The 22,581-nt window shown below is 41.9% G+C and overlaps 1 protein-coding gene across 2 annotated transcripts in view; it reads right to left on the bottom strand.

Moving 5' to 3' along the window:
* Positions 1-22,581, bottom strand: part of UPP2 (uridine phosphorylase 2) — a 120,569-nt gene that overhangs the window by 94,862 nt on the left and 3,126 nt on the right. For both annotated transcript variants that reach the window (XM_085646413.1, XM_085646414.1), the window contains exon 2: positions 16,654-16,771. In XM_085646413.1, coding sequence (XP_085502539.1) covers positions 16,654-16,771 — 118 coding nt within the window. The remainder of the gene's footprint in view (positions 1-16,653; positions 16,772-22,581) is intronic.

Consider the following 22,581-nt stretch of genomic DNA (forward strand, 5'->3'; position numbering starts at 1 on the left):
CTTCCCAAAAGAACAGGAACTGATCTAGAAAATGAAGTATATGGATTAGGTAACTTTACACTTAACCTCATGATTCTGAATGTTGAATCCGAAGCTACACCAATTTTGTCCGCTATGTCAGTATTTCCAGTTAAAGGTGAATTATGTGTAAGAAAGAATGGTTCCATACACATGGGCCATAGTAAATGTACCACTGTAGTAATATTCAGTGATCAAGGCAAGTCTACATTTAGAGCTTCTCGCCATTCCTACTTCATATGTGGCCAGATTGCATATATACGTTTACCTCTAGATTGGGATGGTACCTGTTACATAGCATTCCTTCTGCCACCTGTTTTCCTAGCCCCTCCTGACTATCACAGAAATACCCATTTAGTACACAATAGACAGCAGAGAGATCTCCCGATTGTCGATTACACTGAAACGGCATGGGAGCAATACACAGATTTCAATAAAGGTTTCTTTCCCTATATAGGTACAGTCACTAATAGTAAGCTGATACGTAGATTAACTAGAACCCTTGAAGCAGTAGTGAATGAGACTACTTCCGCCCTAGGCAACTTAACAGAGGAGCAGTCTGCGATGCGGATTGTTGTGCTTCAAAATCGTCTTGTCCTTGACGTCATCCTGGCCGATAGGGGCGGAGCTTGTAGGGTCATCGGATCAAGTTGCTGTGTTTTCATACCAGAAAACTCGCCGTCAGTATATAAAGCCATAACTCGCCGTCATAAGATTATAAGCCAGATACACCAGAGTCCAGGCACCTGGACTTGGTCCGGTTGGTTCTGGAGCGTGTTGTCAGCCTGGGGATGGAGGATCCTATCCTTCCTAGGTATTGGCTTTCTCATACTATTCAGTTGCTGCTTATGTCTACAATGTGGGCCAGCGATTTGTGGTCTGTGTGCCACATCGTGTATCCCGCCTTCAAGTTTTCGTTCAAGATCCCGGAAGAAGAAAGAAGAACAAATGATGCTATATGAACAGATTGATGGATTGATAAAGATCGATATCTCCTGAGGGTCCGTAGGGGACAAGGAGGGAATGAGGAAATATGAATTTTATGATCAGTTATGTCCCTATCTTAGACCCCAACGGCTCCATGTGCATGCTACAAGTACATGTATGTTCCCTCCAGTTCCAGTTATTAAGACGCAAATACATGTGCGTCCACCGTCAACATGTCCTCTTTCAGATCCGCCATGAATGGGTCAGATATTCCATTCCTAAGTATGAAAGGCCACCGACTTTATGTGGTTCACTTTCCACGTTTTACAGTTCAGGCGAGTAGGCCCTGAATTCTGCCATCAAGCCTTTTCCTGCCTTCTGCCTCTGAAAGCTCCAGTCCGAGCCCGCATCTGTATCCATGAACTTTGTCCTACTCCCTGCGCGGCTAACGATGCCTGATCCGGCCTGTTTTCTGCCAAAAACTGTATTTCACCTTCAAGATGATCTGCTCCGCTCCTCATCCGATGCATTCCTGTCTAGTAGTTTAGGTAAACATTCTTCCAGCTACCGAGCAAAGGGCCAGGCCTCACTGTCCTCATGCAAGTAATTCATAGGCCCTGTTACTATGGAGGATTCCTGCCCCCTCGCATCTCATGTAGACACTTAGACGCTTGTACACGCACTAACAGTCAGTATAGAATAGATTCCATCCGAGAGACCTTTCCTTTTGGATAATACAGTTCTTTAAACATAAGATATTAGATATGATTTGGGATTAGGTTGACATGACCCCTCAGACTTCTGTCTCCACATGTAGAGCTAAATGTCAAGTCCCCTTCACCCTCTAGTTGCACGTCAATCACACGTCATGCGGCTGCGCGCGCATCTCTGCCAAGTATTTTCTGCTGACATTGCAGGATTCTCTTATGGATCCACCCACTTGTGACATCATGTTTAATGACGTTTCTAGTTACGCCTATGTTTACGCCTTTTTTCATTACGTATGTGTATTATTATCTGTATTATCAGCTGTTACGCCTCCTGCATCTGTCTTAATGTAATGCTTTTCATATAAATATCTTTACTTGTCAATAATGTATTGCCTTCCCTTCCTGAACCCTCGTGGTGATGGAATTTGATGCCTATGGTTCGAACCATAATTCCTTTGTAGAGGAATAAAGCCTTTCAGAACCTCTAATACCACGGATTCTGCCTCTTATTTATACTGAGTTATTCTTACTAGACTTTACCGCATAAAAAATAGTACCGGTAATAAAATATTTACCACAGGACCAGTAGCAGTAGCCCCCCCCCCCCCCCCCAGCGCCTTGAAACCCTTATAGGCAAGTAGTGCGCTTTACAAATTAAATGATTTGATTAAATATTGCCAAATAGCTTGTTGCTTCCCAAGAAATGACATTTTTTATGGTCTTGCATACATTGGGAGGGAAGCAATGGTTAGGTTGCTTAGACAGAACTGGTTTAATCCTTCAAGTAGAGTTCTAGCTGAGGACTTATGTCATAGGTGTGTGGCATGCCTGCAGATAAATGTAGGGAGGAGAACCCCTGTAACATTAAGCCATATAGAAAGATCAGGAGGACCCTTTAATAGGATGCAGTTGGACTTATCAACATCCTTTTTTGTAATGGGCTGAGATATGTTCTGCATATGGTTTGCAATTTCCCCCAATGGGTGGAAGCCTATCCAACACAGAAAAATGACGGTCTCAATGTAGCCAAACTGCAGCTAAGCAAACTCATTCAATGGTTCCAATTCCCAATTTCTCTGGAGTCAGACCGAGGGATCCATTTTAATAATGAGGTCCTCTGAATGCTGTATGTGGCCCTTCAAGTGGAACAGAGATTGCATTGTAGCCATCGTCCTGAGGCTTCGGGGATAGTTGAACAGTGAAAAGGAACGCTGAAATCTCGATTGGCCAAAGTCTGTGCATCTACCTCACTGAAATGGCCAGATGCTTTACCATCCATTGGTGTTGATGAGTCTTCGAAGTACTCCTACAGGCAGACTGGATTATCTCCACACGAGATACTCATGGGATGTGCTATGAGACTGCCTGCCTTGCCTGCAAATGTGTTTGTAAACATCACAGAGGACAGGATAATGAAAAGGATTAGCTGATGTTGTGAGTTATGTTTCTCACCAGGTTGGAGCTGCTATTGCCAGTCCAAACCAGGAGCAGTGCCATGATCTTAACCCTAATGACTGGGTTTTGAAAAAAAATTAAGTGCCAAAATCCTGCCTGGAACGGAGGTGAAAAGGCTGCATACCAGGTACTCTTGGTTACTAACACTGCTATGAAATGTGCCAGGATGCCCAATTGGGCACATGCTTCGCACACCCAGAGAGTGACGTGTCCATGTGAAAAAGTAGTATTCTTTGAGTCAAGTCTGAAACCTCCAGTGTCCATACGTCCTGAAGAACCAGAGGGGGGTGAAGTACAGCAAAATATCTCACATGTATTAGTACCTGAAATCTTGCAAAGTGGTGTGGAAATACCCATGGGAAATGAAGAATTGAGAGTTGAAAGTAGAGGAACTGTTGAAGCATCACAAAAGCAACCAACTGATCCAGATGAAGGGAGAAGTGTGAGAAGAAAATAAACCCCTATAAAGATCAGAAAGGCCAAATGGTAGAAGGCAGTTGAGATCTAGTGTGTCACTTGAATGCATAACACAAACCATCATTGAGTAAACATAATCTGGTGGTATAAGTAGGTATAAGTGAGAGGGAATAAGATCAACAGACACCAAGGATGTCCTGGAGAGCAAGGGCACGTTGTTGCTGGTTTTCTGCACCTGAATGGAATTATTACCCAGAGAACATGCTTAATGCATCAGATCAAACCCCTAATGAACTGAGATCAGACGGACTCATTTGAGCCTTCATGATATGCCACATTAAAACAGCAATGGTTTAAGATTCCTGAAACAATATTACAATCAAGAACTTGACAAGCACTCTTTAGTGAATTCAAACTGAAAGAACTAATACAACAAATGATGAAATGTGTTTAAATCAAATTATAAGAGACTGTGATAGAGGATTATGACATTTATTCTTAAACAAAAGGGAAGTACAAACATAATTAAGAAGAATTTCCTAGGGCTAAGGCTTCAGAAGACGAATAGGGATAACATTTCTAGGAGAAGATGGAGTAGGGCTAGGAAAGCCTCATGAAGTCTATGTAAGCTGAATAGAAAATCGTACGTTAATCACCAAAGGTTTTGCTAATTTTACACAAGTAAAAATCAACGCAGAATATGGATTCTACCTGCTGCTATATTCTATTCAAGGTCTGACTGTAGACAAACGTGTATCCTTCCAAAGGCTAAATGTAGAATAGTGATTACTGTTAGATTAATATTCATAGTGCTAGCATTTATAATTCTTTTAGTTGGAAGGAGTTTTACCCCAGAAACAGAAACCCTTAGCTCTAAGTCTACATCACCTGCATGACATAGATAGTAAAAAACTAAGCTTGATTTATAGACATCACAAAAGAAGAGTTCAACAAAATTTTATTCTTGATTACATAAGGAACATACTCAAGCTTAAGACACTAAGGATTGCTATGTCTGTGCACACTTACCTTCTTCAACTGCAGAAAATGTGATGCATCACCACACTCCACTTTCATATGCAATTACATGTAGTACTTTACTTCGTTTATTTTATAGATAGGAACATTTTGAATACTGTTTTTCTAATTATGATGATTCTTTCTAAAGTTCACCTTCAGAAAAGAATGAATCCTCACCCACAAGCAAAAGACATGGACATTGCATGGCATTTATTCAGATCCCCTACAGTTATAGACACAGTCAAGGCATATGAAATGAATCTGACCTATTTAATGAGACCCTTAGAGAAGAATTTAATTTTAAAAAAGTTAGAAGAGCTCACATATTTCATGACGCAAACAGGGCAGAAAATGTTTGAAAACATGTTTGGCAGAAAGAGGAAGATGAATACAAGAACAAATTATAGATTTGAAATTAAAATTAGATAGGCAAATGAATTGTGTGATTCACACGAGGAGAAAGCGACACATTGTAATAAGCAGCTGTGAACACACACTTGAAGTTCTGGCAGTGCCTGTTCAAATTTTAACAGAGGAAGTTTTCCCTGGAGTTAATTTTATTTGCAGACGGGATGCCTATTTCCAGTTACCTGCTGATTGGGAGCGTGTTTGTGATTTAGCTTTGCTGTTTTCTAAGATGTATCATAGAAATAGCATAGATGATTTAACAATGACTCCATCTCGCAGACACACGTAGCACTATTGGTGGGACACAATTTAGTGGGAGATATTTTTGGAGTAATCATACCAACAGTAGTAGTTCCAAACAATGAGCAAATTAGAAAGTTATCTACTGTAGGAGATAAATTTGCTACCAGTACATCTGGCGCTCCTCTAGCAGTTAACACAGAATTAGTAGCTATCAGGGCAATGGTTCTGCAAGATTGATTAAAGCTAGATATATTATTAGTAGAGAAAGACGAAGTTTGAAAAATGTTAAAGGCTCAGCATTGCTGCTCACTTATAACAGACGAGGGTAGTAAGATATACGATTTTGCAAAGGACATTTCTGACCTAAAACCTGAATTATAATCTTTAGAAACCGCTAGTGTTTTGGGAACATAAGGTAAGGAAACTTCTGGTATTGGCAATTGGTTTACAACTGCAGGGGGAGAACTTTTTAAATTCATACTAAAACCTGTATTAATTTTAGGCATTTGTATAATATGTTTCATTTAAAGGCTTTAGATGCTATCTAACAAGGAAGAAGAATAAATTAAGAGAAAGGCAAAGGAAAGAAAAATTTGAAATGGAAGCAAGAAAGAATAGAGAATTTTAAGAAGTTGCAGGAAGTAGAAACCCTGAAAAATAAATATCATGATTCAGCAAAAAGGGAGGGTGCACTTTAGAGACTCATTTGTAAAAAAGCGTGATGGTTATTCAACCATCACAGGGGGGGGGGGTAGATGCAATAGCTAGCGAATTCTTTCATTTGCAATCAAAAACACATTTTCTAATTGAAATGTGCATAAGTCAATATTTAAATATCACGCATACAATAAATGCAAACTTGTAGTAGGCATTCATACTTCGATATTATTAGCCTACAAGTGAAGCCCAGGGCTGTGCTTTTGGGTGGGGGGTTGCAGACTGCTGTGGGTTTAGCCACAGGACCTGTGGGGAGTTTGTCACAGGGCCTGGTCAAAGTGATGTCATCAGTGAGGTCATGAATGATGCCACAGAACATGTCATGAAAGATGTAATATGTGAGGGCATAAGCAGTGCATGGAGGGGGTGCAAGTTATAGTTAGCTCTGCTAAATAGAACGTGAATTTCTGTGTTTTTCTTTATTTCAAAACATATTCACCTAACTATAACATTCTTTAACCTTTATTTTTTTCAGTAAATATATATTATTATTCATTGGAAAAAACAAAGTTTAAAGGGACGTTATAGGTAGGATCAGATTTTACACACACAAAACCATAGAAATTCAGCAGTTATAGTTACTTTAACTACAACTTACGCCCTCGCAATGTACTGCTTATAACCTCATATATTACATTACTCATGACATGGTCAGTGACATCACTGATGACATCACTGATGACATCCTCCAGTGATTTGATTTTATGAAGGTTTATGAGTGTTAAACATATATACTATGGTACTACAAAAAATAAATTAGTATACTTTGTGTACTGCTAATGAGTGATAATATTTCTAACATATACTATGTGGTTGGCCTAGTGAGAGTGTGTATCGGAGTAGGAGTGGGTGTCTGAGTGGCTCTATGAGTATGATGGGTATGTGAGTGGATGTGTGAGTGGCTGTATAGGTGAGTGAGTGGGTGTGTGAGGAGCTGTATGGGTGACTGAGTGGCTGTATGGGTGAATTACTGGGTGCATAAGTAGCTGTATGGGTGAGTGAGTAGCTGTTTGAGTGGGTGTGTGAGTGGCTGTACTGGAGAGGGAGTAGCTGTATGGGTGAGTGAGTGGACATGAGAGTGCTTGTATGGATGTGTGAATGAGTATGCAAGTGGTTGCATGTGTGTGTGAGTGGTTGTATGGGTGAATGAGTGTCTCTGTTGAGAGGCTATATGTGTGAGTGAGTAGGTATGTGAATGGCTGTATGGTAAATATGTGGGTGTGTGAGTAGCTGTCTGGGTCAGTGGCTGTGTGAGTGACTGTATAGGTGAGCGATTGGCTGTGTGGTTAGGTATATGGGTAAGGGAGTGGCTGTATGGATGATTAAGTGGGTATGTGAGTGGTTGTATGGGTGGGTGTATGAATGGTTGTGTGGGTGCGTTTGTGGATGTGTGAGTAGTTATGTGATTGATGTTATCAGTGAGGTTATTATTTGAGATGTCATGAGTGATCTATTATGAGAGGTCAGAAGCAGTGCTTTACATAAGTTATAGTTAGCTCAAATAACTAACTGCTGAATTTCCAAGGTTTTGTGTGTATAAAATCTGAACCCAACTATACTGTCCCTTTAACCTTTGTTTTATATGGTTTAAAAAAAATATATATTTTTGTTTTAACTAGGATGTCCCTGTAACCTTTAAGAGTGTATTTATGTGTGTGTAAGTGAACGTATGGGTTAGTGAGTGGGTCTGTGAGTGGGCCTGTGTGTGGGTGTCTGTGAGTGGGTCTTTGAGTGGGTCTGTGTGTGTGTGTGTGTGTCTGAGTAGGTTTGTGAGTGGGTGCATAAGTGTCTGTCTGGATATGCAACTGGTTGTGTGAGTAGTTTTGTGGGTGTGCGAGTAGGTGTGTGAGTTTCTGTGTCTCTCTGTGAGTGGGTCAGTTAGTGCCTGCATAGCTCTGTTAGAGGGTGTGCGAGTGCTTGTGTGGGCCTGCAAGTGAGTGTGTAAGTGGATGCATGGGTCTGTGGGTAGGTGTGCGAGTACCTGCATGGGTCTATGAGGAACTCTATGAGTACCTGCATAGGTCTGTGAGTGGGTGTGCGAGTGGATTGAGTGTCTTTGTGAGTCAGTTTGTGAGTGGGTGTCTGAGTACCTGCATGGGTCTGGGAGTTGATGTGTGACTGCCTGTGTGCGACTCTGAGTGAGTGTAAAAGTGCCAGCATAAAACTGTGCGTGAGCGTGAGAGTACCTGCATAGGTCTGTGAGTACCTGTGTGGGTGTGTGAGTAAGTCGGTCAGTGCCTGCATGTATTTCTGAGTGGGTGTGTGAGTGCTTGTATGGCTCTGTCAGTGGATCTGTGAGCGCTTGTGTGTTTCTGTCAGTGGTTGTGAGAGCACACGTGTAGGTCTTTGAGTGAGTGTGTGATTGGTTGAGTGGGTCTGTAAGTGGGTGTATGAGTGTCTATGTGGGTGTATGAGGAGGTCTCTGACTGCCTGTATGGTTCTGTGAAAGGGGGTGGGAGTACCTGCAGTGGTTTGTGACTAGGCCTGCGTGTGCATGTGTTGGTCTGTGAACAGGTATGCCAGTGTTTGCATGGGTCTATGAGTGGTCGTGTGGGTCTGTGAGTGTGTCCGAGACTATATATTTATATATATATATATATATATATCTCCATCTATCCACTTCCATTGGAAAGTTGTTGTTTTTTGGCTTGCTAATAGCTTTGGTCCGGTTTCATAAAGATTTCCACACAAAAAAAAAAAAAAAAATCATCCACCTCAGCTCCTTCCTGGAAAGTTTTGGGGAGGTCCGTCAACCAGGGGCCAAGAAACAGGGGGGGGTCCCAAAGACATTTTCCCTATACAATTGTGTAGTGGAAAATTGACCAGTCATACAGAAGAAAACAGCTGAACGGGATTACACCACATTTGACAGATTGCTTCATCATTATCCAGAAAGCATGTTTTTTCTGATTTGGTGTAAATCCTTTCTGTAATTTTTGAGAAATTAAGGTTAAAAATGTTTGTATTTTTTTTAGATTGTGAAGGATTCACGGCTCCAACAGATCAAAAGATTAGATCGGATTTGCTACGGTCTACATCAACAAGATGTTGCAGCAGCCATTTTAGGATGCAGAGACGCAGTCCCCTGCCCCCAAAAAAGAATTAAAATATACGGGGTAAGGGTAGGGATACCCTGACCCCTTTGGCCTGGTGAAGGGTTGCCACAGGGAGGCCCTCTGGGGCCAAAACCGTAATTTTATTTTAATGTCAACGTGGATCCACGAACGATCTCCTGCCCTTCTCAAATACACCCCCCCTGGATGGTCCAGGGAGTGAGGCCATAATGTTTTCTTTTCTTTAAAAGGGGGTGTGCAGCTCACCTCCCTTAGTCATTTAAAGGCCCCAGGGACCCCAGCCACTGCGGCAGAGGTTATTTTGTAGGGAGAACCAGTGCTTAATTTCTGCTGGTGCTTTCCGGTGCCTAGCACCGGCACTTAATTATTAGGGCCGGGTCTACGCATCTGCTGCTGCGCATGCCCACATTGATGGATGTTTTAAAATGTACCTTGGATTATTGCACCCGCGTAATAAATATAAATAATATGTCGTCGTCATCATCATCATGGCGGCTGCGGGCCTGAAGGGCCCTTCAGTGTAGAGATGCAGAAAATCAGATTGCAGACGCAGTGTTGACTTGCCAGTGTGGACGGGCCGCGGAAGTTCGGAACACACACAATGTATTTGGGCGGGCTGGAGGTTCTGCTGGGGTAGGTAGGGGCTGTGCGCGCGGTAGCGCACGACATTTTTTTCACTTTGCCACATCCAGCATAAGCAGCGTAGCTTCATCGTGGACTGAGTCAGCCTGGCAGCCCCGGTCCAACCGACGACGATAAGGGCAGGGGCGCAGGGCAGAACTGGCTGGGCAGCCTGTGTGCAGCAGCAGGCATCCTTCGATCAACTGCAGCCAGTAGTACCACCACAGTAGTGACGGTCTGGCAGATTGCAGTGGCAGTGCAACCAGCACGGAACGGAGTGTGTGTGTGACTGAGCCGACCGGCCCCACACGAGTAACGGTAAGATTAGAACTTAGAGGATTCAACTTTAAGCACTTTTAAGTTAAGCAGTAACTATCTTTAGTAAAGCGAAGCGAGCTAACTAGGGATGCCAATGCTATGCGGTGCCTTCACCTACGCTGTGGTTTTTTTTGGTAGCGTGATGCAGGCCTGGTTCTACGGTCAAACAAAGTGCTTCAAACATCCTCCCCTCCCGTCCCTCCCTTTCCCCCCCGCCGCCCTTATGTGTGTCAGCCGGGCTGAGACAGCTTCCCGGGCGTGCACACAAGCAGACAGTTTTAGAGATGACCGTAGCCGCACCAGAGTACTTCACAGGTCTTTATAAGCCCATTTACATGTTAAAGAGGCTTTGTTTATTTTTTCACCCCTTCATCTTCACATGGCGAAAGGCAAAATCCTTTCTTTGACACTGGTAACCTCTGCCTACTGTCCTGCTGCGTGGATATTTATTTTCCTATGCAGCGCAGGAGAAAATAAGTTTGTTTATTCCTATTCACCTCTCCTGACCCCTGCAGCAGCTTATCACATCAGGCTGCGACACTAAGTTTGACTAATGGAGTAGGTTAGAGAATGTGTTACTAAAGTACTGACACACACTGACTACACTGATATGAGTAGCGCTATACAACAAATGAAATGCATATGAGAGAGGGGCTACGTAAAGATGATGGGGACTGTTGGAGGGTGGCAGTGAGGGAATCCCAGGAGGAGGTAGTGGGAGGGGCTATGGAGCGATGAGGGGTACAGTTGGACAGTGGTAGTGAGGGAATCCGAGGAGGAGGTCATGAGGTGGAGGGGGAAGCTAGGGAGAGATGAGGGGCACTGTTGGAGGGTGGTAGTGAGGGAGTCTGAGGAGGAGGTCATGAGGGGGAGGGGCTACAGAGAGATGAGGTGCACTGGTGGAGGGTGGCAGCGAGGGAATCCGAGGAAGAGGTCATGAGGGGGAGGGGTAATGGGGAGATGAGGGGCACTTGTGGCGTGTGGCAGTGAGGGAATCCGAGGAGGACGTCAGGGGCATTGTTGGAAGGTGGTAGTCAAGGTATTTACGGAGAAAGAGGTTATTGGTGCGGCACGAAAAAAGACTTTCGCATCAGCGCTGAATCCGGCCCGGTCATGGCCTTTTTGTTTATTTAATTAGCAGTCGGGTCATATGGGTTACTGTGGAACATTAAAGTGCGTGCTAAATATATTTACTGCTATATTCAATGTCTTAAGTTTGAAGGTGATTTTACTAATGTTTTTAATGGGAAAAATAAAAGTGGGGCCCAATGGTGCCTGATATGGGGCTGGTGCCCAGGGTCAGCTGTGAGATAAGGTGCACTGGAGAGGAGTAGTGGATAATCAAGCCTGTAAGGGGGTGCGTTGCAGAGTCCAGGGTCAGGTGGAGGAGGTTGTAATGAAGATAGATTCTCCCTGAAGGCTCGCACAGAGGGAGCCCAAGAAGTGTCACTTGACTAATACTCCCACCTCAGAAACCTCCTCTTCCCATCAAAGGAACATTACATGGAAAAAACACTTTTTGAGAGTGATAATATTTAGAAAGATCTGGAAAAGAGTGCGTTTGACTGGGCCTTGTAAGACTAGGAAGAGATAAAATGAGGGCCCTGTAGCAGGCCTGGCTAGACATATATGCGACAAATCGAGCCCACAGTGGCCCACCCAAATGCACCCTTGACCCACCCAAATAAAAATTCCTGAAGCCGGGCCTGGCGTGATGGCATTGGTCTGGTTCAAACTTGTAGATCACTGGCGTGGACAGTGGGACTGGAAGCAGGCAGGCTGCAGGCAGCTCACCCAGCTCTGGCAGCTCCCTAATATACGAATACGACGATTATAGGATCCTCATAGTCGGAGTCCGATGTCTGTGATTCATTCATTTTCACTGTCTGAATGCCAGACCAGTGCCTGCCTGCCTGGTGCCTGGCCTAGTAGTAACCGGAAGCCGCCACGCCCGCCGGCCCTAGCGGTACGCTTTAACTCAAGATAGAAATCAGCAGGCCTCGGGTGCATTTGGCTTATTGGCTGGCCTGGCTCTCATAGAGGGAGTGGTGGTCGGTCCTACAGATGGGTGGCAGTGTGGAGTGCAGTGAGATCCTGAATTTTCAAGCGCAGCTAAAAGGGAAATGCTGGTTCAGGGAATCCTTCAATCCGCTTCCTACCATATGTTGTTTCTCAGTATACCCTGCAAATGTATGAATAATGGGCATGACAGTCATTCCAATATGCTTACGATAAAACATGCATATCAATGAGGTGGCATGGAAATTAGCCAGGCCAATTAATTTGGGTGTTTTTAGTGCTCAGAAAGGATTGGGCACTGTAAATTCTTTCTGATAAGCCCCCTCTCTAATAAGAAAATGTCCCCATTATAGAAACCAAAAATACATGAAAACTTGCACCGGGCCAGAAGGTGGCGCTATGTTGAAATTCATATTTATGCCATAATGAGCCCCTCTATATGACATATATAGGTCACTCAGTCAGCAAAAGTTTTAGATTAGAACACAATGAAAACTGCGATGTGTTGCCACTTTTGAAGTAATTCCACAAAATAGAAATACATTAAATATCATAGGGCAAACCATTGAGATAAAAAACAATGTTTTTGGGCCTTCTATTTTCTGAAATGTAGAAGGACATGGCTAATGGCTTGAGTGCCTTTCTTTAACATTTTCATGCTTTCTGGCCTGGGTGCCTTGTGACGTTTCCATGATTTCTGGCCTGGGGCCTTTGTGTGACGTTTCCATGATTTCTGGCCTGGGGCCTTTGTGTGACGTTTCCATGATTTCTGTCCTGGGGGCCTTTGTGTGACGTTTCCATGCTTCCTTGTCTGAGTATTTATGTGTGAGATTTCCATGCTTTCTGGCATGGGTGCTTATGTGTGACATTTCCACGGTTTATGGCCTGGAATGGATGCTTATGTGTGACACACACATTTCCATGGTTTATCGCATGGATGCTTGTGTGACATTTCCATGCTTTCTGGATTGGGTATGACGTTTCCATGCTTCCTTGTCTGAGTACTTATGTGTGAGATTTCCATGCTTTCTGGCCTGGGTGCTTATGTCAGGTCATCATTTACGATTTACTTTGCTTTGAAAGTTAATACAGCTAAATATTTAATGGAAAATGTGTTGTACACCATTGGATTTTCTTTTTACAAAATGTTCTTGAAGGGAGAATTCCCTCCATGCAAACACCTCTAGCAGTCATTATACTTGCTGCGCTCGCTTGCTACACACCGTAAGGGGGCTGGTCTAACAAAACTTGCCAGGGTTGACACTAGGAGTAAAGCAATGAAAGAGGAAGACTTGGAATGCACTAGCAATTTAGACTGTTTCTGGGCTTTTATAGAAAAATAGATGTAGCCCATTCCAACTGAAAAAATGTGTCATTGCAATGTTTTGGAAAAGTTAGGCTTTACTGTGTTTGGATATTTAATTGTTCTAGTTTATATAGGTTATTTATTTGCATTTAGAACACTTTGTTGACAGTGTCAATTTATTTAATATTTTGTTATATTTATGTGTCTTCCTTCTTTGGATGTTCTATTTATTGTTCTATTTAATATATTTTATTTATTTTGTTTTTATAAGACAACTTGGTTTTTCATTTTTCATTTTAGAACATGTATTTATTTGTATTTATATATTTTATTTTTAGTTATTTTGTCTTTATATAATTACATTTTGTATGGCACTATTGTCATTTTTCACTAATAATAGGTATGACTTATTTAAGAGAAGGTCAAATTCAAACTGCCCAGCCACTACCTATTCCTTTGGCCTAGGTACCTCAAGGACTTTTTGGATCAAATTTTTCTTTGCTTTATGTTAATATACAAATCTTTAATTAAAAAGTCATATTTTGAACATATGCTTCTTTTATGATCTCTGTGTGGTCTGTGTCATACAGAACTACATAGTTTCATGTTTTTTTGTTTACTATTCTGAATGTCTAATAAATGCACATATAGCTCCAGGGGAGTAAGTTATAGTAACAAGCCCAATTGGTAATCATCCTTTTTTTTTTTTTGTTTCTCTAAAAGTAATCGCTTTAACGGAATACTCTACTATACTGATTAACCCAATACCCCTTCGGCCACTGAAAGTGACAGTGGCTGACTTATTCAAGTGTATTGCATGATTTTATTCAGTTTATCTGTTTGGACTAGTGTTTTCACAACATTTTGTCACATAACTTAAGCTATGTCACAGTTGTATCTTTGAACTCATAGACTCTGTTAAAAATGGCATGCCCTACCCCCAGTATTGTCCTTTCCCCAAATCAGCACACAGAGCACTGATATTTTCCCTTTTCAATGCATTAGTGGTTTTAGCTAATTTATTCCAAAATTGTTCTTTAAATGCACTTTTGCTTTAATCTTTTTCAAAATGGTTTACGGGGAACCTCTTATCAAAACCTCACTATGAGGAAGGCTCCCTTTCTGAAATTCAGATCGGGTATTATATTTGACTTTTCTCAGTGACAGTTGAAGATGTGGGTGGAGCTAAAAGAGTAAGTGGGTGGAGCCAGAAAAAAGTGGGCGTGGCCTCCGACAAACATTTGAGCACCTGCACTTCATATTTTACAAATTCAGCACTGGGGAGAACCCATCTCCTGGGGCCAATTTACTCTTTTAAGTTGCTATTTAAATCTAAATTTGGAGACAAACTGGAGACAAACTGGCTATGAAAACATAGGCCAGGATGTGAGCTACATCTACCAGTGACAGGGTAGGCCTCCTTCGAAGCTCAGGAAGGTGCATTTGGCTTAAGCAGAAAAATGACACATTACTAAAAGTGCAATTTTCAAAATTGTGATAATAATCAGACTTGACCATTAGGTTGGATGTTGAATTACTATTATAAGGTTTTATAATGTAACCCAGTACTTTTCTATGGGAGAGCACGCTTTTGGATATTTTTCACTGCTGTCGCATATAAGTACACATGCTATTCTTCCTGCCCCATGGTCATTTTAAGGGCTGCCATATGAGTGGCACATGATTAAAAAAAAAAAAAAAAAGTTTAGGAATGACAAAAGGTTTATTTTGCAAGGTTAAACTGTCAGTTTTAAAACTGCACGCTTTTAGCTTCATGGGGCAGGCCTGAATATATGCTCTGCATAGTCATTTTAGTGGTGGCACAATATGCCCTGCAGTCCTCTGGTGACATGTAACTTACAAGCCCTGGGTACACGGTACACATTTGTACCATATGCTGTTGAGTTATAGGTAAGTTAAGTATGGCAATCAGGAGTGAAGCCAATTGTGACATGTTCTAGGGGTCTGAGCACATGCACAGGGGCCTGGTTAGCAGTGACCCAGTGTACAGAGTTAAAAAAACGGTTAGTATTGGTCCAGAAAAAATGGGGGTGACCATCCAAAAAGAGGCATTTCCCTACATGCCCTCCAAGTGAAGGAGCAACTCAGCCATTCCTTTGCCAGCTATCATCTAAACAGAGGAACCTCAAAAGGACCTCCGAATTGGCATGGTCAGTCCCAGGTCTGTGCTCCACTGTAAAGTCTATATTCTGTAGGGAGATGGACCATCTTAACAGTTTGTAGGTTTCTTCGCTCATATGCAGGAGTCATCTAAGAGTCCTGTGGTCCGTTTGATCCCTGAAGTGAGTCCTAAAGAAGTAGGGTCTCAGCTTCTTCACTGAAATAACCACAACAAAGGCTTCCCTCTCCATGGCAGTCCTACACTGCTCTTTGGGGAGTTGTCCCCTGCTAATAAAAGAAACTGTCTGATCCTGACGCTCATCATTTAGCTGTGATAACACTACCCCAATTTCATATTCACAAGCATCTGTTTGAACCACAAACTCCTTGCTAAAATTGGTGCCTTGAGAACAGGTGCTGTACACAGCCTCTTTCAGCGTGTCAAAAGCCTTCTGTTACTCCTCAGTCCAGATGACTTTTTTCAGCTACTTCTTTAAAGTCATTCCTGTCAGGGGGCTACAATGGTGTCATACCCCTTGCCAAACCTTCTTTAGTACCCTATCAGAACCAGGTGAGGCTCCTAAGCCCCGATAGTGTGGATCTACATCACTACTGTAGAACTATGTATGAAGGTAAAACAACTAGGGAGTGGGAGTTAAGCAGAAGACGAGGAAATATGGTATGTAATAATAAAAGTACTTGGTTGTTCTGCAATAAAAACAATAGATTTCTTTTAAAGTTGTTCATTTGCAAGTTAGCAATATAATAGTAAAATCCTAGATATTTTTCTGGATTTTATAGGGTTGTTTCTTGAATTGAGGAATGGGATATTTTTGAAGGCCTTTTTCCTGAATTCAGTAATCTCTATTTGTTGGTGCTATGTCTCTGCTGATGTGGTGTCTATACCAAGTGTTAGTAGGTATTGATGATATAGAAGAGCCCCTTGATGAAATTTCCCATTGTCCATAAACATTACAGAATAGATAGTGGTCTACTTGAAGGCCAAGAGGTAGGACATTGGCCTCCAATCAGTTTCCCAAGGGGTTTAGCTTTGATTATTTTTTTACTCTTTTTGTAAGGCAGTCAAAGGTAAGTTAGGCGACATCATTATCATTCTAGCCACCATGAAAGAAGCCATTGTCCTCAATCATGGAATTTGTCTCCCTGGATCTCTGGATCACAGCAATGCTTCTCAATGAATGTTATAGTGGCTGAAAAATGCAACAAGTAAATACATTAATCAAATTAAGTAAAAGCGCAAAGCAGCATATTCATTTACCTTGACATCACTAAACATGGCAGGCAGGTTATGTGTTTTTGTTCCCAGACTAAAATGATAAAGAATGTCCTCAGGCATCAAATCCAAGTGAGGGTTTCTAATGTGGACAAGACCATTTCTGCAAAGAAAAACAGGAATAATTGTGGCATAAATAATAGACACAGTTTTCAACAGAGGGTTGTGGGTTTTCTTCAGCCAAATGGGCACACTTTAAGATCCTATTACAGCGAATACCTTGTGGCTCATATAAATGAGGTGTGCAGTACCAGTATGTATTTTCTCGGTGTACACATAAATTAAAACTCAATATAATGAAATAGCATTTGGATGACCATATTAAAAGGAGTACTGTAATGGGATCAAGTTGCAGTATCAGTATTGCATACATTTCTAGAACTAGCCAAGTAATGCACTATTTTATGCTACATTTCACCAATACAAAAATTACCCGATTATTCAGAGTTACCCTTCATTACTGCCATTAACGGTCTTTTTGGACAGAATTCTACATTGCTCTCTTAGCGTGGGTAGTCCTCTGAATGCAAACAAACTTTAGACTGAGCTCAGGGGGGTGGGGAGGGGGGGCTATATTATAAAGGATATCAGAAAAGAAAACCCTTCTAAGTTGCATTTTCATAATATATATATATATAATGTGGTGTGTATAAACACATTTATTTACACACACACACACACACACACACACATATGTATATTTACACACACATATAATCTACTAACTGAGTAGTTATAGTAAGGACCTAGTTTTCATAGACAAAGCGTTTTTTGTTCTGCCAGTAACTTAGACTGCGTCTCATGAATCTTCACCAAATTTTAAAAAACGAGTACGCCAATGACTTCAGCTGCTGTGGGGATTCTTCAAGTTGGGTCTGAGAAAAAGGGGGGCCCAAAATGCATTTCCTCCATGCAATTTCCTATAGGGATTTTAGACACGGCTACAGCCTGAACCACTGAATGGAATTACACCAAATTTGGCAGAATGATAGCTGTTGGTCCAGAAAGAGCCCTTTTTGTAATTTGGAGTAAATCCATTCAGTCGTATTTAGTTTATTAGTTAACAAAAACCATAAACAGACAAAAAGAAAACATATAACAATTCCTCCTTTAAAAATAAGGTGGATGCTTGAGTCTTAGCAGCTGCTTGGAATAACCCTAGAGGCCAACATGAAATTAAACATCACAGCCAAAATATTAACTCAAAGTGATATATATTTTTTAAGGAGAACTTGAGGGATACTATTTGGGCCAAGGGCACAATTAGAATGTGAGCTCTCAATCCTCATGGTTACCGGTAAAACAGAATATTCTAGTGGAACAGGATCATCACTAGAAAATTGGAAATTCTCTGGAGCAGGCACAGAAGGGCTTGGCGCATCAAATTTGACAAAGATATCTGCAAAAGAGCCTACAGAAAGTGAGATTGAAACCACACACTGAAACATTGATAGCTCGTAGAGAGAAGCAAGTAGCAATAAAAAGACCAAGAAACGCCTAGCTTGGTACTAACATATAGCAAAGAGTACTAAAATCATGAATATTGTACGAAAGCACTGTCATCTAATATCTAAAGATCCTGATATTGGGACTCTTGTGCAAACATCCTCAGGTGACTTACAGAAAACCCCAAATCATTAAAAGATCAATTTGTAAAGAATCACTTTCAGGACAATCGACCAAAGAATTGGTTAGAAGAGCGACAGAGTGAATTCATCAAATGAAACCGCTGTAGAGCATGCAAGATTGGCATAAATATGCAAACCATCATGGACAGAGACCACAAAACAGTTAAGATCCAAAAGAAAATAACATGCTGTACACAATATGTAGTCTACGTAATTGAATGGGCTTGTGGTTTCTGCTACATGGAAAGCACAACATGCTTGCTAAAAAAAAAAAATAATAATATTGGAACATATAAGAGCAGTAAAACATTGCGACCCAATGTATGCAACAGCAAAACAAACAGCACAATGTCAGGAAAACAATTTTAGGACAATGAGATATTATGGAGTAGACATGATCTCACCAAGAGAATAAGGTGGCAACAGGACTAAAAAAAATAATATATCTTATATCCAAATATATAATCAGACTGAAAACAAAGATGCCTAATGGCCTAAACAACTATGAAGAACCTTATGTGCATCTACAACACTGATTATCAGTGGTTATGACAATGTTATGAGACATTGAAGTTATACTAAGAAAGGTGTTGACACATTTGAGATGTAATTGCAATTCCAAATATTTATATTGATAAGCAGACACTGTTGTACAACATGTATAGAAGTGAGATGGTCGATATTGGTACTAGACCAACACAATAGTGCAAGTTCAGTCATAGACACACAGAGATGAGGCATGTGGTACTAGGCCATGCAACATGACACGGGTGGATATGTGGCACTAAACAACATGCCATGACATTGTTACTATACTGGACGCATGATGAAAACTACACACAAACTCACACTTCTTGTAATAAATGAAGGTACTATACAGATAGTTCATCGACATGATGATTTTAATAGTATGGTAGTGATAGCATTTACAAATGAAGTATTAGAGGATGCATAAACCAAGTCTGTTATAATTGTTTTAAAGTAAATACTACATCTCCCATAATGCCTCCTAATTGGCAGATATGTGAACAGTATATAAGGAGTAAGAAAAAGGACTCCTCTACCATGACAAGGACTTGGGTGGTCGAAAAGCATTGGTGGGACAATTGTAAAACTTGAATAAATACTTATACTCAAGTTCACGGAGTGCGGCGTCTCTTTGTTTACCATTGCTCTTAGGGCGAGCAGTCAAGCCCCAACGCCAGCACCAGCTGCGGAGCGTGCCGAGAGTTTTCAGATCAAAATGTGTAAGGAGATTATATATATACACACACCATCTGTTCGTCGAGTGCGTCCTTGCCTCCGAGCAATTTTTTGGAAAAAGTTTACGAGGCTGCTCCGGCGGTGAAGGACTGTACCACCACGTAACTGTAGTGTGGGGCGGGAAGTGCTGGGAACCTTGCAGTACCTCACCGGCACAACAGATTTCATCAAAAGGGTAACCGGAATGCTGCCCAAGGCCCACTGTGGGTTAAATAATTGCATTAATAATGGTAGTTTTTACGGGACCCACTGAGGGGAACACAAGTAATTGACGCATACTATCAAGACCATGATGCACTGTGAACTCACTTACTAAAGGAGTCCTACTATAGGTCAATCAGCAATCACGAGAGAATACAAAGAGGAATGTGTCAACAGCGCTGTAAATCCACCTGCTTTGCCTTTGAATAAGAAGTGGAATGCTTCAAAACACGTCAGGCGATAAGAATCCTGGAAGGCATTTGCTGGTTTGAGAAAAATAAAGGTCTTGGGAACTTCCTTACCTCTGTGTTATTTGTTGAATTTGAATATTATATATCTTACTGGTGGTCACCGGTAGGTAGTTATATTTAGGACCTAGTTTCCATAGATAAAGATTTTTTGACTTGCCTACAACTTTGATGCTGTTTGACGAAGCTTCACAAAATGTTTCCCAAAAAGTGCACCACTGCCTTTTTGCGCATTGAAAGTTTCAGGGTGATCCGTCAAGCGGAGGCCGTACAGAACAATAACAAAAGGTACACAGCAGCACATTGTAACAAATTATTTAACTGTGATTCCAACAAGCTTTGAGCCAATGAAAAACAACTCAAGAACAGCAGTACAACCAACACACTGCGTGCTGGACAATTGTGGACGCTGAAATACTGTCGAGGGCAACACGTCAGGAACAGAGAGGTCTATCCGATTAAATTCAATTAAAGTTCATTCTCGAGTCAGACCTAAAGTGCAATTTTCGCAAGTTTTCAATAACACCTGTGAATTGATTTATAAAAAGAGCTTATTGTGCAGTGTGTTCTGATGGGGTGTTCAAACTAATCGAAGTTTACAAGAGCAAAAATAGACTCAATATTGTTTAAACGCTTGCGGTGAAAAGAATGTGCACACGGCTATTTTTTCCAAAACCCACACAAAATAAATGGCATCAGAAAAAGCTCCCTTTTTTTTTTTTTAATATTGCAAGTATGCTTCAGAAGGACGATGAAAGTTATTATCAAAGAGCCATGTAAGGTGAACAGATTTCTCACTAATGGTTTGGAGAATTAGAGGTTCGAGGATTTAGGCACACACAAATGCACACGTTCAGATGTAGGATTAAAAACAAAGAAGTTAACCGCCGGTTCACGGGGGAAAAATGCTACCGCCAACCACAGCTTGCAGTGCATGTGTGCGAGTGGTGCGTGCGCAGCAGTAATCACGCCATATGGCACCTCTGCTCAAGCGCGCGCCCGCGACCATGCACTGCAAGATGTGGCCGGCGGTAGCATTTTTTGAAGCCCTTACTTTAAGTCTCGCCAGACCAGCGCAAGCGCTGGTTCAGGCGAGACCTAAAAAAGGGGAGGGGTAAAAAAAAAAAAAAAAAAAGTGTGTTACCCATGTTAATTTCCATAGAGATTTTAGACCATGACTGCAGTCCGAACCGCTGAGCGGAATTAAACCGAACTTGGCAGAAAGCTAGCACTTGGTCCAGAAACTGCCCTTTTTGTGATTTGGTGTAAATCCATTCAGCAGTTTTTAAGATATTAAAAGAAAATAAATGTGTATATCTAGCGGCGCAGACCCTTCAAAAATCTTTTGCGGCGCTTTGCAAATCCACACGCCAACAGCAGAACTGGGATTGGCTGGCCGCAACCTGAGTAGAAAGTTGTGGCTGCCATTTTACACACCAGAAAATAGTCCCCAGCAGCAAATAAGATATTACATTTTGTGGAAAAGGGTAGTGGTACCCTGACCCACTGGGAGCAATATAGGGGTCTGTGTGGGCCCCGAGGTGGGAAGAAAATGCCCAGATTTTTTTCTTTCATGCGTTAACATTCACAAATCCGTTGCGACGCTCAGCAAGGCCCCAAGTGTAACTTCAGATTCGCAAATTCAGCTGAAAACTATTTTAAAAAACACCCAGACACTCACTCAGATACTTATGCACACACTCCCAGACCCACTCAGACTCATGCACTCACTCACAGACCCACTTAGACACTCATGCAGCCACTCACAGACCCACTCAGAGGCTCATGCACCCATTAACAAACCCACTAAGAGATTCACACACACTCTCACAGACCCACTATGACACTCTTGCTCCCACTCAGAGATTCATGCGCCCACTCACATCAGCTGAGTCCTAAAAACATATGCAAAAAAAGAAATAAAAGGGGGCAGGGTAGGAATACCCCAACCCTCTAGCCTTGGTCTAGGGGTCGTAGAGGTACCCCACCAGGGCAAAAGAGCATTATTTTTAAATTCACTGTAATTTTTCTGAAATATTTCGAAATATATACATTTTTTTTTAATAACAAGAACAGTCTCTCTTGCTTGTTTTTAATGTAGCCACCGAGTGGGTCACTTCCTGTGGGCATGCAGCACATTGAAAAACATGGAGGGAGGCACCTGGGCCCCCCTACTCGTGGACCACATCCTCCCTGGGCTACATTTTGAAAAATAGGAGAGACACGTGGACTACCCCAGGCTGGGGGACCCCCATGTCCAAATATTTTTTTTTTTTAAATGAAGGAGAAGGGCCATGTGGTCCCCTCCTTGGCCATATACGGCCAGGGACCACCACCTCCCTGGGGCTGGGCACAAAAAGGAAGGGGCTGTGAAACCCCCCTTCCTGGAGCCTTATAGGGCCCTGGGGTTTGCCACCCCCCAGGGCGGTTTTCCTGCTATGTCCAGAGGTACCCACCCTGGGACATAGCTGTTTGCTTTTGCTTGTCAAAAGCAAACACTCCACTTCCAGCAAACAGAATCTGTCAAAATGCTCTCACTTGCTGGAAGCAGAGGTTTCATCTCTTTCCCTCTA

This window comes from Triturus cristatus, chromosome 3_1 (assembly GCF_964204655.1).
Source record: "Triturus cristatus chromosome 3_1, aTriCri1.1, whole genome shotgun sequence".
NCBI lineage: Eukaryota > Metazoa > Chordata > Amphibia > Caudata > Salamandridae > Triturus > Triturus cristatus.